At 34.2% G+C, this 15,008-nt stretch overlaps 2 protein-coding genes across 3 annotated transcripts; both read left to right on the forward strand.

Moving 5' to 3' along the window:
• Positions 1 to 86: 86 nt before the first annotated feature.
• LOC135848573 (myogenesis-regulating glycosidase-like) lies at positions 87 to 6,490 on the forward strand. Its single transcript, XM_065368504.1, has 6 exons — positions 87 to 378; positions 1,818 to 1,870; positions 2,513 to 2,638; positions 2,715 to 4,126; positions 5,659 to 5,815; positions 5,928 to 6,490. The coding sequence occupies exons 2-6, from the start codon at positions 1,837 to 1,839 to the stop codon at positions 6,239 to 6,241; spliced, it is 2,043 nt and encodes a 680-aa protein (XP_065224576.1). The 5' UTR covers positions 87 to 378; positions 1,818 to 1,836; the 3' UTR covers positions 6,242 to 6,490.
• A 558-nt stretch (positions 6,491 to 7,048) lies between these two features.
• On the forward strand, positions 7,049 to 14,675 carry LOC135848574 (myogenesis-regulating glycosidase-like). 2 transcript variants are annotated; one of them, XM_065368506.1, is made up of 5 exons: positions 7,049 to 7,195; positions 12,359 to 12,484; positions 12,578 to 13,989; positions 14,091 to 14,247; positions 14,326 to 14,675. In XM_065368506.1, exons 1-5 carry the CDS (start codon positions 7,189 to 7,191, stop codon positions 14,619 to 14,621), a joined length of 1,998 nt encoding a protein of 665 aa, XP_065224578.1. In that variant the 5' UTR covers positions 7,049 to 7,188; the 3' UTR covers positions 14,622 to 14,675. The 2 variants fall into 2 exon arrangements, with proteins under 2 accessions (XP_065224578.1, XP_065224577.1); XM_065368505.1 differs by lacking the exon at positions 7,049 to 7,195 and adding an exon at positions 11,645 to 11,917.
• The last annotated feature ends 333 nt before the right edge of the window (positions 14,676 to 15,008 follow it).

A 15,008-nucleotide genomic window follows, 5' to 3' on the forward strand; every position in this document is an offset into this window, starting at 1 on the left:
GTATTTGGTGTATATTTTTTATAGAGGTCATTTTTTCACATACTTACACATGTTGGTAGGATGATCTCATTATCCTGTAGGTATCGTTGAACGCGATATCATCTTTTTTTTAGTCAATTCTGAAGTACTTACCTAATTCAATTTAAATCGTTTATCATTTTACGTATTAGTGCTAAATTATACGAATAAACATGCTTGAAATCTATCGCCTTATCTTAGCATGAAAAAGTTTTAAAAATTCGGTTATCCCGAAAATCGCAGCATTATTTTATTACCTACTTAGCTTATACGGTACGGTATGTGTAAATGGAGTTCAATTCGTTAATCAACTTAATTACTTATTTGTAATTTTTTCATTCAGCAATAATCTAATTGGCGGTAAGTTGCAACTTTACTATATAATAAAATTAATTAATAATAACATAACTTTCTACTTACCTATCTATTTATTATTACCAGGTAGGTATATAGGTGAGTTGACTCATAAAACTTACCAAAATTTTCATTCATTGATAAAGAAAATGTTCAACTACCTACCTATTTATATAAATTTTAATTTTACAAGAGTTTTAAAAATTTTAATTAGATAGCTAGAGTTTATTGCTATAAAAAAAAATCAAACAAAGCCAAATAAATATGGGTAGGTAGGGTACAAGTAATGAAATAATTATTATTGACATTCACTATAATTATATCTACCATAAATAGGTACCGTGGTTTTTTATTTTTAATTTTCTTTGTTCTAAATTTTGGAATCTATTAACATTGAGTATTCAACACGAGCCTATTAATTTTCAATCAAATTACCTACTTATCATTTTCCAAAAAAACAAAAAAACTTGGAATCTAAGACATGAGAATTATTTAGCGACAGCAAAATATCAAAATCTTATGTAGGTAGCATGAATAAGAATACATAGATGAAAAGAGTCGATGAAGTCGATGCATTCATCTCGCACTTAAACGTAAGCCAGAAAAAAAAGTTGTAAAATGATATCAGGAAAACACTCCATTTCTGTGGATTTTAAATATGAATTGTGAGGAAATTCTAGCTAAATAAATAGGTAGATAAAGATATACAGGTGAATGAAATTTAAAAAGATGCAATTCATCTCACACGAATACATTACCACTAATTTCTGTAGATGCAGATTTCAAGCAATAAATATGTCCATTTTTGAAAATCTCACTCACAAAACTGAAAGTTTTGTCATTTCATTTTCTCCTGTAAATTGTATTATTTTCATAGAGCTTAAAATAATATATGGTACCTATTTATCCACATCAGTGAATGAACTAGAGAATAGAAAATTCTAAATAGCATATCTACACCCATATTATTGACAAAAGTAGGTATATTGATAGGTAGACGTTGATTGATACCCATTATTAATTGATGACGATTGAAAGGTCAAATATTGTTTGAAATGTAATTGAACTCGAATTATTTTTCAATAAAAACACTCCAAAATTCTTATCTACATGGTTATTTGAATAAACATTTTAAAAAATTCAATCAGCAAACACCTATAGGTATGTATGTACATATAATTGATAAGAACATTACATTTTTTTACAAGCCATACCCACCATTACCTACAAACTGATATCGAGGAAATCAAATTATTGATTTTAATGGGGGAAAAAACAAAAAAAAAACATTTGTAATTGAAAATAAAGCTGACGTGATGAAAAACACTCGACTAATTCAACCATTTTTATTTACAAGATAGGCGTTACAAAACATTCGAGTGATTAAATTATACCTACTCGTATATTTATTGGTAAATAAACAACCGAATGTGAATTTTTTTCAGATATTTGGCTGAACGAAAAATGTTGAAAATCAACTGCAGTTCATTCAGTTCAAGTAAGGATGCTATGTTGTGCTTTATTGGTTGTGTATCACCTTTCAACCCCTTCCTCCTCCTCTCGTTTCCTTCAAAAAAAGAAAATTAAATTCTGAGAAATTTTAGAATTTGAGCAAACTTAGTTTCACCTGATTGCTGATCAAGATGATCTCGATGATTTTAAAAACATCCTGGACCTGTTTTGTTTTTTTTTTGCGATACAAACGCGTCAACTTTCAAGTGCTCTAAAATTGTACCTACAATGTTATTTTCCAAACCTCGTGAACAGTGTGATTTTCTATTAGCTTATCATGATGAAGAGTGATCATAGGTATTGAAAAAGAAGAAAAAAATTGCAGTTTCATGCGAATACAAGTCGAATTATCTTCGAAGATCAACTTTGACATTTTTTTTTAAAAATGGTGACATTTTAATTTATTTGATGAGAAAAATTAAATTTTGGAATTTTCAAAAATTCCTCAAAAAATGAGAAATCAATTCGAAATGCTGAAATTTTATTTTTTGTTATAAATAGGAACATTTTTTCAACTCCAGATAGGTAATGAACTTACCTCATCCTTACCTCCTCTCCCTTTAAAGCACATGCGAGAAAAAAATGAAAATCTGCGAAGTTGTTCTAATCAAAATCTTGATGATTTCAGGAATTACCTCGGTGTATTCACTCATCAGCCTTCTGCTTGTAATTTCGAGCACTGTAAATGCATTCGAAGACAGAATTAAAGTAGAATCAAATTACATATTTGTCAAATATGAGCACGAATTGAAAGGTAATCGGAATTCATTAATCACATAGTCACCCTTATCACCTGACTGAAGCATACTCAACTCACATTTTAATTACAGGAGAAAAATCAGGATTCCATCACTACATCGATATCGGAATATTCGACCACGTAGCTCCGGCAAATTGTACAAAGGACGCAGGTTCATTCTGCAGACAATGGGCAGATTTTGCAAAACTGCAAATTACAAAAAAAGACAGCAAATGTGAACGATACGAGCTGACTACAAAATACGAAAAACCACTACTAGTACGTTTCGATACATCGAACGTTTACTTGTACGGTGGAGCAGAACAAGATCTGCAGAGTTGGCCCGCAGACTTCATCGAGTACAAGAAGTACTCCTACGTGACAAAAGAAAAAGACAGTCAGGCTGTATTAGAGCCTTTATGGTTGGTCACCAATGGCATGTATTTATACGTCGATCAAAACACGCCTTTGTTCATAAGTCAAAACAAAAACAAACGATATTTCGACCTGATTGCCTCCAGAGAGCCTCCTTATGTAAGGACCAGTGGCGTAACTGAGCTCAAATACACGCTGTGTAAATTGGATAATATAAAGGAAGCTTATCAGCATGCCATTGATAATGTGCTGGGTAAACCGAGCGCTGCAGCCGATGACAGAATGGTAAGGTTTCCTATATGGTCAACTTGGGCTAAATACAAGGCTAAAATAAATACCACCATCGTGATGGAGTATGCGAACCTGATCTCTGAGAGCGGATTCCCGAATAGTCAGTTGGAAATCGATGATAATTGGGAAACGTGTTACGGTAGTTTGACCGTAGATACAAATAATTTCGGTGACATGAGTAATTTAGTTCAACGATTAACGAAAGTAGGCTATCGAGCTACACTTTGGGCACATCCTTTTGTAAATTTAGATTGCGAACCTTACTATTCGGAAGGAGTGAAAAATGGATATTTCGTCAAGACTGCTACGGGTTCGGTTGCTTCAAAATGGTGGAATGGGCCGGCCGGTCAGATTGATTTCACAAATCCAGAGGCGGTAGCTTGGTGGCAAAACAGACTTAAAAAATTAAAAGCTGAAACTGGTATCGCTTCTTTTAAATTTGACGCTGGTGAAAGCTCTTGGTCTCCTGTGGCACCCGTATTCCACCAAATGACCGATGACTATCCCGAATCTGGTCTGAAAAACTATATCGAAGCAGCGGCAGAATTTCGTCCGATTGCGGAGGTACGATCGGCCAGAGGTACTCAGAAGTATCCTATTTTCCTTCGTATGATCGATCGTGAATCGAATTGGGATGGACGTTTGGCACTTAGCACGCTGATACCTACTTTATTACTAATGAATATTTTGGGATATCCTTTCGTGTTGCCTGATATGGTTGGAGGTAACGGATACAACGAAAAAGTATCGGATGAGCTGTTCGTTAGATGGTTGCAAGCCAATGTGTTCATGCCTTCCATTCAGTTTTCATATTTACCATCGGATTATGGAAACGAAGTGAGTAGACGAAGTTTAATTTAGTATTTTTGTAAAAATAATCGTACCCATGACTATTTGCTTGTAAAGTTTGCATCGCCTATACCGCTTACCGCCCCTTCCCCCTTCTCCTCACTGAGTGAAAATCTGCCAATATTAATAGGTACACAAAGTTCTTTCTCATAATTAGAGCGAATGTTGGATACTTTAACAAGTTTTATCCATTGAAATCTTTCAAAAGTTACAAAATTTCAATAAATATTACTCGATTAAAATTTTACGTCTTTGAATATTGTAAAAGAAACTTCCTCCCAAATATTCCAGAAACATTAGGTAGGTGGGTTGATTTGCTCAATTGCAGGAATATTCGATTATTTTCCTCCTTGATTACATCTGAGTAGGCAAAACATGCATCGTTGTTCTTCGAATTCACTCTTCACAAAACGAACGATTACTTGTAGTGGTACCTCTACCTACCCTCCTGTAGTATGTACTTGAGGATTACCACGTCGGCGCATGCCATTTACCTACGTCTTTTGATAAGCTGCGACCGACGGCCGGCGGGGCCAACTTGCATTTCAAGTAGGTATGTATGGCCAATTGTTACTTCAGAAAATCTTATTTCTAATCACATTTAAATTACCTGCGATAACGTTGAAGGCTAAATTTTGACACGAGCGAGGAAAATATGTGGTACTTATTTTCTGAGGACCCGTAATTTTTGCAAAAAATCTTATAAAATGTTGTAAATTACAGTTCGAAAAGCTAAGTACAGAATTTTTCTAGAGACCTTACTTAATGTCTTCAATTTTGATCAAAATTCAACAAAATAGTTTTTAAATTAAAGCTGCTATTTTATTGGGACTGATTTAAAGACATTGAGTCCGAATATGCAATTAAAAAAAAATAAGTTCTAAAATTCTAAAAATTCTCAAAAAAATTCCACAACAATTTTAAGACTACCTACCAAAAGCATTCTTTTACAGAAGTTGGACGTTTTTAAAAAATTTTCCACTTTTATCCAGTCTTGTATTTCATCATTTAAATTTCCCAAACTGAAAAAAATTATTATAAAAATGGTGTAAAAATACTGGAAAAAGCATTTAAATCGCCGACGAAAACTCCCACATAACGATGTTATTTCAGTAAAATACAAAATTAACACTATAGGTAGTAAGTGGAAGAATTTAAAACGCCCAGATACTTTGCCTTGATCAAAAAAATGAAAAAACGTGGGTTCAACTTTTACGTTCCAACCACCCTGAAAAATTATACCTATTTCACCTGAATCAAAATGTTTATCAAAAGTTCAAAAATCTGTGAAAAATTTTCCATGCATCAATGGTAAAGGTAAAAATCTACAAGGCAAGTGGGCAACTGGGCAACCACTCAATCAGTCTTTTTCCTTCTCATCTCATTCAACTTGAAATAAAAGTTAAGTACCTACCAGGGTCCATCTTAGCAAGTTTTCGCCTAGACCTATGCAATTTTTTTCTTGCAAAAATTTGTGCTCGTATTAAAGATGCATCTAACATTTTTTTAAAATCAACCAGGTATTGAGAATAAGCAAGAAATTCGTCGACTTACACGTTCAATACGCTGATAAAATAATCGAAGCGATGAAAAACTCAGTCAAACACGGAACCCCAGTTAATGCTCCTCTTTGGTGGATTGATCCCACAGATCCTGAAACTTATCTCATCGATTCCGGTATGTACGAGTGAACGCCAAGAATTATTATCTAAAGTCACCACAACTCTTATTCAATGGTGAGAATTGAAACTTGTAGATACTAATAATTGTGTGTTTATTTATTTTTCAGAATTTTTATTAGGCGAAGATATCTTAGTAGCACCGGTGTTACAACAAGGGGCTCAAAGTCGAGATATCTATTTACCCAAAGGGTATTGGAAAGATGGAAATGAAAAAGATGCTGAAATAATCAAAGGTCCTATTTGGATTTATAATTATCCGGCCGATATAGAAACGTTGCCATATTTTATCAATGTCGCAGCTCCTCCTAATAAAGATGACAAAGATGATAAGAAAAATGGCGCTGGTGTTGCCACGATACCGACTCTAAGCTCGATAATAATCGCCTTAATTTTAGGTAAACTGTTCGCTTTCAGATTGTAAGTTTGATAGTACATACATATAATATGATATAAGTAATAAAGTACAAATAAATACCTTCTCTTATTTATGTATGGAATGGATAGGTATACCTATTTTACTTTTCCTCGTCTCCCCTCAAACTTTATTATTTCAATGTTTACCATTACCTACCAATTGTAGATAAATTTACTAGGTCCCTATTAATAAGCATTTGTATTGAAATGTAACTATGTACATATTTGTAAATAAATTTAAATGATCTGCCTTGTATACGACATTTTTCTGTATTTTCATATTCAAACAAAACCAGTGTCTTTGAAACACATGGGTATAGGTACCTATATATAATTTCGCAGTTGGATTTACAAAATATTTTGGGAGATTAAAGATGAAAAAAAAAATTAGAAATCTGAACATTATTTATATTTTCAGCTGATTACGAATAATACGAGAATCAGATTTTTAAAATTTTAATTTTAATTTAAAAATTTCAACACCTACCTACGTAATTATTTTTCCCCACAAAATATAGTATAACAAATATCACGCCACGTAAGCCACGTTCGTACACAACTACACATACTTCGTTCAATAGAACAGGAGCCATGAGGACAAAATGTCATCAACTATTATTTGAAATCACATCATCATCGTAGCGTAACAAGTACCTCCTAAGTATGAAAAATACTAACTAATTTACAGATCTACGTGTATGCTAATTTTACGAGTAAGTTGACAACCAATTTAAATACTAGCAAACAAATTTAAATTAAGGCTTGGCACTTTTCATAGTCTATTTGATGTAGGTAGGTACATAACAATCAGTTGGTGATAAACATTTTGTTAAGTGTTGAGTTTTTCTTAATTTTTTCACTTGAAGTCGAATGTTGATAATTTTGTAATTACGTAAGTGTAGTTTTTTTGACGGCAGGGTACTCGATTTGGATTTTCCCGAGAAAAACGTGCAGATGTTGAGTAAGTTTTATTCAAGTAGTAGGTACCTGGTACCTATTAGATATTATCCGCGAAGACAGGAATTTACCTATACCCAGCTGTTTTAATTCTTCTAAATTCTTTCTTTAGTTCATTTTTCTGTGAAAGTAGGTGATATAGAAAATATTCTGTGACAGTCATCAAAATAATTATCCAAAAATGTTTGCATCTCAATACTCTCTCCCTTCTCCAGGAACTGTAATCACTAATCAGTTTCGAATTTTCGATTTGCTGGAGGCTCCAGATCCGGTCAAAAGTGCAATCTTCTGCAGGTAGTCACAATCTGTTACGTACAAAATTCAATTTAAAAGTAGAGAAAGTTTGACTTACTTACTTATTTTCTGCAAGAATAAAGATAGGGGCTACTCTTGACCGCTCAAAATCGATTTGTAGTAGTATCAAGTCCTTCTGGAGCTCAGCAAGGTTTTGTATTTTCCAGGTTCAAAAAAATTATCATAGAAAAAGCCACAATGAAGTTCAGAATGACAATGACCCCTTTCGACTGATTCAGGGAAATAATTTTAAAATCTGTTCTTTCCTATTCAAGTAAAAAGTTGAAGTTTTCTTCACAAGGAAAGTATCCCAGGGAATTTTTTTATTTTCGACGAATTTTTGAAAATGAAATTCGGGTCAAAAATAATAAAAGATCGAAAATTGACCTAGAAATCTGAAATTCAGGATATACCTTATTTTCGCCCCCCACCCCCCCCCCCACCCCAAATTGATTGGAAGCAGTTTAGAGCTGTTTTGAGCAGTTCAATGGAACCTTCAGCAGATTTTTGAAATTTGAAATCCACAATTTTATCAAGTGAAATTGAAAAGCCGAAATTCACTCTGCTTCTTAATTTCAACATTCTGAGTCGGGTCATTCCATGTCAATTCGACCCAGCTTTTTGAGTCATGTCTTTCGATTTCGCTCAAATTTTTTTTACAATATCTACCCACCCAGTAAGTAAGAAACCGGCCATCAGTTTGTTCCCAGTCCCCTCAGGGGGTGGGGGGGGGCTTCCATTATTTTCACATTGTCTCGAGGTACTCAACTTCAGCTGCGCATTCCTCCGAAACTATGATACTTTGATCAAAACTGATTTCACAGTTTGAAAGGGTATTGAATTTTGAACTTTTTAAGCATTTTGAAATTTTCAAAAGTTGAAAGTTGAACTTTCAAATTAAAAGTTCAAATTTCAAAATGGCGCTGTAAGTGGGAGCTACCATTTAAAATTCTGAAAAAATTTCCATAAGTGTACCTTTTGATGTTTTTTTAAAATATTTAATGTTCGAGATGGGATCTCTTGATGGAGGGGGAGCACCCCCACCGCCGATTTTGGGCAAAACTTTCGAAAAAAAATCTGGGGCATGTGATATATCGAATTGCATGTTTTTGGTAACGCTGAACACGAATATGACGTTAGATTTTGGATTGGACCCCATCCACGGCCCCCAGCACCTCCCCAAATGGGATGAAAGTTCAAAATAGGGGTTTTTTCGTGCGACACCTCTAGTAGTATGTTTTTGGTGACGCTGAATACGAATATGACGTCAGATTTTTGATTGGACCCATCCACGGCCCCCAGCACCTCCCCAAGGGGGGGACCTAAAAAGAAAACGGTTTCAATCGTGTGACACATGAAATAGTATGTTTTCGATATCGCTGAACACGAATATAGCCTTAGTTTTTCAAATTGACCTAACCCATACCTCCCAGAACCTCCCCCAATTAGTGAAAGTCCAAAAAATTTGTTAGAGGCCGTAGATGGGGTCCTACCAAAAATCTGACGTTATATTCGTGTCCATCATTTTCTTCAAAATTGGTGATTTATTCCATGGGCAGGCAGTTACAAACCATTTATGTCCAGCGATTTCATACCATAATTGAAAATTTCAAAAATTCACTGTTTCCCCTGTGTTTACTGTAAAAAAACTAAAATTCAGTTTACATTCTATTTTTGACACTTTGAGTTGATCGCAGGTGGTTTCGAGCCGTTTTGGAGCTTCCAGTGACTTTTTGGAAATTCCAGCCCCCCCCCCCCAAAAAACATTAAAATCTACTCATACCTTATCGACTTCAGAATGTAGCCTGTAGGTAGGTAGATTCTCGGGATTCGTGCTTGTTTGATTACGTGCTATTTTTCTAAAATCAATTGAAGAGTGATATTCCAAAACTCGCTTTGTCCATTTTCACAACTTTTCAGGAGAGAGGAAAAACAGTTTCCCTTTAAACGGGTAAATTGGCTTTTTAGGCGAGTTTAACACTTTATTTGGGTGGATTTATGATGTAGGAGTGTATATAGGTATACATTTCATCCACCAAATACTGCTGAAAAAATTTCAATAAAAATGGACAAAGCGCGTTTTGGAACGTTATTTTTTTTTAAATTTTTAGTGAATTGGCTATTTAGGTGAGTTTAACACCTCATTTTGGTAGGTCGATGATGTAGGAATGTGAGTTAATACTTCATCTACCAGGTACCACTGAAAACCCAACTTTGATAAAAATGGACAAAGCGAGTTTTGGAATATCACTCTTCAATTGGTTCCAGTTTGGACCTAATTTCATTTGGTAAAATTTTATGGAAATTTCAAGTTCTCAGAATAACTTGAAATGATTCGAAACCGTTTCCAATCGATTTTACGGATTGTAATTAAGCTATATTCCAAATTTCAGCTTTCTAGGTCAATTTTATAGAATTTTGAGTTTTTGTCATTTTCGACCCTCTAATTACTTATCAAAAATTCACCAAAAATCGAAAAATGCAAATATTTTAGCTTCTGAAATTTTGGCTGGTGAAGATGATTTATTTTTGCGTATCTTTTCGATTTAGCTTTGTTGAGTTCAACAATTTTTGTGCGAGTTGGGATACTCAGAAAAAATGAAAAATTTGTAATTTATTATCGAACACAAAAATCCACATCTGAACCTGCTAAAATTTGATTCCATATTAAATTTTTGATCTTGAGAATCAATTGATGCTGGTTTCGAGCCGTTCTGGAGCCTTTAGCAAATTTTCATATCTTTCAACTCCAGAAAAATTGCCAGAAAAATTTTCAAAATTAAATTGAGCCCCTATATTCACTTGGGTTTACCATTTTATACCGTCTTTGTGACTCCTCGGTTGATTCAGGCACAAATTTTCAAAATTAGTTTCTGTCGGCTCAAATCCAAAATTTTATTCAGCAATTGGTAGTTTTTGAAAAATCCTCCTTCACGAATACGTGAATATACTTGAAAATCTGAAATCACTTTTTCTCCCCATTTTTGACTTATTGAACAAATTGGTAGTTAGTGACTTCAAGCTGTTCTGAAAAGGATTCCATACCCCCAATTTGTGACCTCCAAAATTGATTTGTGGAGGTTTCAAATCGTTCTGGAGCCTCTAGCAAATTTTCGTATCTTTCAGTTTAGGAAAACCTGCTAAAAAAAAAAAAAAAAAATGCCAGAATCAAGTTAGCTCCTATTAACTTGGGTTCAAATCGAATAAACCGTCTTTATGGCTACTCCTATGAATTTTACCGCCAATTTTCAAAAAAAAGAGAAAGGTTTCTATATGTACTGGTTTGAAATTCCATATTTTGAGGTGTTAACAAATTCAAAAATTCACTGCGGAAGCTCCGAAACAATTTAAACCATCACCAATTGATTTGGAAGGTCTAAGGTACGATATACATACTTAAACTTAAGTTTAGCTTTTCACATTGGCATTTTTTTTCTTTTTCATCAAAAATGTCTTGAGAGAAAATTTAATGGATTTTAGTCAGCATAGAAACTAATTTCGAAAATTTGTACGTACCAAAATTAATTGAAAGTGTCACAAAGATGGAAAATCTGAGTTTTTAGATGCCAAGTTTTATTTTTACTTTTTCAATGGCAATTTTTCCAAAACTAGAAAATTAGAAAAAAAAACTAAGAACATCTCAAAACCACCATCAATTGATTGATTCAAGAGTTCGAAAATAAGATATAGGTACCTTCCTAAAGCAACCTACTCTTTTGATTTTTCTCTTTCCAGTCTAAAAAAAGTTGCTGCTTGAAATAATTTCCCTTCTAAACACGAATGTTTTGAAAAAAGCATTTGAGCACCTTAATAAAGAAGGTTTATACCCTAACTTAACTCACCTGTAGGTACGAGTACTAACCGTAAACGCTGGCTATTCCTATTTCTAATGCACATTGCAATGTACTAAACCGTGAGGGGTGAGCTTACATATTGGTTATCGACGTGAGTACCTACTCGAAGAATGGTCATATCTGTACAATGACAATCATAAAATAAGTAACAAACAATTTGAAATGTTTGCATAGGCGTTGACTTAACATTTATTTTTGACATGTTTATCATGGTGATTTCAATCTGCTGATGCGTGCTTGTTCTTCTATTAACGCCCCTTTAAATTTATACGAGGATTAAAATCGATTTAAAAGCATTTCCCAAAGAAACACTTCAAAGAGAGAGTATAAATGAATTCGTTTTTAATGAGAAAATCGTTAACATGGTTCGCGAAACGATAGAAGAATTGTGTTGATGAAGATATAACGTTTATAGATGTTTCGTATGTTGAATTTTTAGGAATGTAAAATAATTCGATTTCTTTTTTAAGAAAAAAAAAATCACAGTTTCGTAAAATATTTTTTATTTAATAATACTGAGAAATATAAGAAATTTTTTCAAAAAATGAATAATATTTTTGACAAGATCGTCATGCCAAGTAAGTAGATTTAAACAATAATTTTCATTAGGGAAAAAAATTGGTCAGTAGGTAGATAGCTATCTAGTTTTTTAGTTTTTTTAAAAATTTTATGCACCTAATTTACATAGCCTATTGTAGTGATACGAGTATGTTCGTAACCAGGCCTGTGAAGAAGGGGGATGGGTTTCTCTCGGGCCAGAGTTTTTTTGAGAGTCTATGAAGGGGCCTTCTAGTGTTTAAAACACTCGAGTTTTTTCACCAAAACACCAAAAATGTTCTAGAAAATTGCCTCATCTGCGTTTATTTTCGGTTTAAAAGCCATATACCTACTCGTATATTTTTTTTTCGCTCTTGAAATTTTTTCCTCGGTTGCCCGAATTTTTTCTGCACGGTCCAGTTCGTGATATATGATATTAAAACAATACCTATCCTAACTAATATTTCAAATAATTTCCACAGAACTCGTTTCCTTCTCCACTCTCCTCTTTTGCATATTTCTGACTACCCAAGGCGACGCATCATTTCAAGAAAGATTGCGATTAGAGTCAAATAAAATTTTCATTAAATACAGACACGAAATAAAAGGTACGTACATTATCCTACTTGACAAATAATTCTTCAATCTCAAACGAACATGTCCCCTCATAAAATTCGCCAATAATTTTTAAACAATTCCAGGACAATACACCGGATTCCATCAAACAGTAGACATATCAAGATTAAGCGACATCCAACCATCAGACTGTTCCACAAACGCTTTCACATTTTGCCTCAAATGGGATGACGTAGCCCAATTCAAACTCGTTCAAAGGGATCACTGCGAAGAATACGAATACACCACCAAACAAGATAAACCTTTAAAAGTGACCTTTGACATCTCAAACGTCCATTTATACGGCGGAGTCGAGCAAGATTTCCAAAAATGGCCCATTGATTTCGACGAATACGACGAATACCCCTACGTTTCGACAGACGTATTTACCAAAGGTGTCCTGGAACCTTACTGGTTGACATCAACGGGCATGTATCTGTATGTAGACGAAAAAACGCCTTTATTCGTAACTTTGAAAAAAAGCAAAGGTATATTCGAGCTGACAGCGAAACGAAAACCTCCTTATATTCGTAACAATCCCGAAACCGTCCTCAAGTACACCGTTTGTAAATTTAAAAACGCTAAAGACGCTCAAAAGCACGCTATTGCTCATATATTCGGTAAACCTACCGGAATACCCGATGAAACAATGGTACAATATCCTATCTGGTCAACTTGGGCTAAATATAAATCAGAGATTAACCACACAACCGTGATGGAGTTTGCTAACTTGATTAAAAAGAACAATTTTCCCAATAGTCAGCTGGAAATAGACGATCGTTGGGATGTGTGCTACGGTAGTATGGAAGTTGACAAAACTAGATTCCCTGACATGAAAGGTTTGGTGAAGAAGCTGAATAAACATGGCTTTAGAGTTACATTTTGGGTACATCCATTCATCAACGAAGACTGCGAGCCATTCCATTCACAGGCCAAGCAAGCGGGGTACTTTGTGAAAAACCATGCTGGTGAGACGAGGGTGACTTGGTGGAATGGTAATGCGAGCGTGATCGATTTCACTAATCCTCAAGCAGTGGACTGGTGGTACAAGAAGTTGAAAAAAGTGCAAACCGAAACGGAAATAAATTCTTTTAAATTCGATGCCATGGAAAGTAATTACAATCCTCAAGTTCCAATTTATCATCGTTTAGATGACAGTCATCCTGAGACTAATCTGAAAGAGTATATGAATTTCGTTTCGAGATTCGGTAACATGGTTGAAGTGAGAGCAGCCAAGGGTGCTCAGAAGAACCCGAGTTTTGTTCGAATGATGGATCGTGATACTAACTGGGATGGTAGATTAGGTTTAACGACAATGATACCTACGCTACTGCAAATGAACATTATCGGATATCCGTACGTAATACCAGATATGATAGGGGGCAATGGATACGATGCTGATGTGGTTACGAAAGAAATGTTTGTTCGATGGTTGCAAATCAACGCGCTTATGCCAGCTTTGCAGTTTTCTTTTCCACCTTGGGATTATGGAGATGAAGTGAGTGTACCTATAAATAATTTCGAGTGGATTAACTTAATTGCAATGATAAAAGATAGGTATGGATTTTGGTGCTAAAAATACATTGTTTTAATCTGCAGGTAATCCAATTGACACATAAATTTATTGATTTGCATTTCAAATATTCTGACAAGATAATCGAAGCTATGAAGCACGCTAAAGAAACTGGTACTCCAGTTAATCCTCCTATTTGGTGGATTGATCCGACAGATCCTATTGCACAAAATATTGGTTCAGGTATGTGATAATCTCGTTATAACTATAATCGCAAATCAGAAGACTTAAAACTACATACAAGTGTCATTTTTTTTTTAGAATTTCTGCTAGGAGAAAATATTCTAGTAGCTCCTGTTCTCGAACCAGGTGTCCGAAGTAGAGATATCTATCTTCCTAGAGGTGTATGGCGAGATGAAGTTAACACTGACTCAGAACCAATTCGTGGTCCAATTTGGCTTTACAATTACCCAGCTGATTTAGACGTTTTACCATATTTCACTAAAATTAAAGATATCGATGATGGAAAAAGCAATGCTAATGTATCAATCTTGTCCATTAATTTACTCATATGCAGTATCACTCTGTTATTTATTCGTAATTTATTTTTTAGATGATGTTTTACATAGAATCATCGTTAATTAATAAACTTCTTACGCTTGTTTTTTATACCCATGTTCACCTATCATTCAACGAATTACTATAATGAATTTTGTCGACAATATAGCACGTACCTACTGCTTAATAAATAGGTAGGTACCTACTTTAGGTTAGTACCTATTTTAGAAATATCGCCAAGTTCTTAAAAAATGAGATAGAAAATCGACGTGGGAGAAGTTAGCACTAGTGCAACGTATGTGGTTTTAATCAAACCTTCGGTTCTTTGCTTCGTTTTCAGTTTTACAGCAAAAATTGAACAAAAAAACTCATGAACAATAACTGTTTTTTCCCTACAATTAGTTCTAAAAAAATTTCAAAAATCAAAAAAAAAAATCAAACCACAT

The sequence above is a fragment of the Planococcus citri genome, chromosome 5 (genome assembly GCF_950023065.1).
Source record: "Planococcus citri chromosome 5, ihPlaCitr1.1, whole genome shotgun sequence".
Taxonomy (NCBI): domain Eukaryota; kingdom Metazoa; phylum Arthropoda; class Insecta; order Hemiptera; family Pseudococcidae; genus Planococcus; species Planococcus citri.

Excerpts from the sequence above, each read along its gene's own strand:
- LOC135848574 (XM_065368505.1), top strand. The coding sequence starts at position 11,884 with ATGAATAATATTTTTGACAAGATCGTCATGCCAA. Across the intron at positions 11,918-12,358 it reads TGACAAGATCGTCATGCCAA|AACTCGTTTCCTTCTCCACT; the intron begins GTAAGTAGATTT and ends TAATTTCCACAG. Across the intron at positions 12,485-12,577 it reads ATACAGACACGAAATAAAAG|GACAATACACCGGATTCCAT; the intron begins GTACGTACATTA and ends AAACAATTCCAG.
- LOC135848573 (XM_065368504.1), top strand. The coding sequence starts at position 1,837 with ATGTTGAAAATCAACTGCAGTTCATTCAGTTCAA. Across the intron at positions 4,127-5,658 it reads CATCGGATTATGGAAACGAA|GTATTGAGAATAAGCAAGAA; the intron begins GTGAGTAGACGA and ends AAAATCAACCAG. Across the intron at positions 5,816-5,927 it reads AACTTATCTCATCGATTCCG|AATTTTTATTAGGCGAAGAT; the intron begins GTATGTACGAGT and ends TTTATTTTTCAG.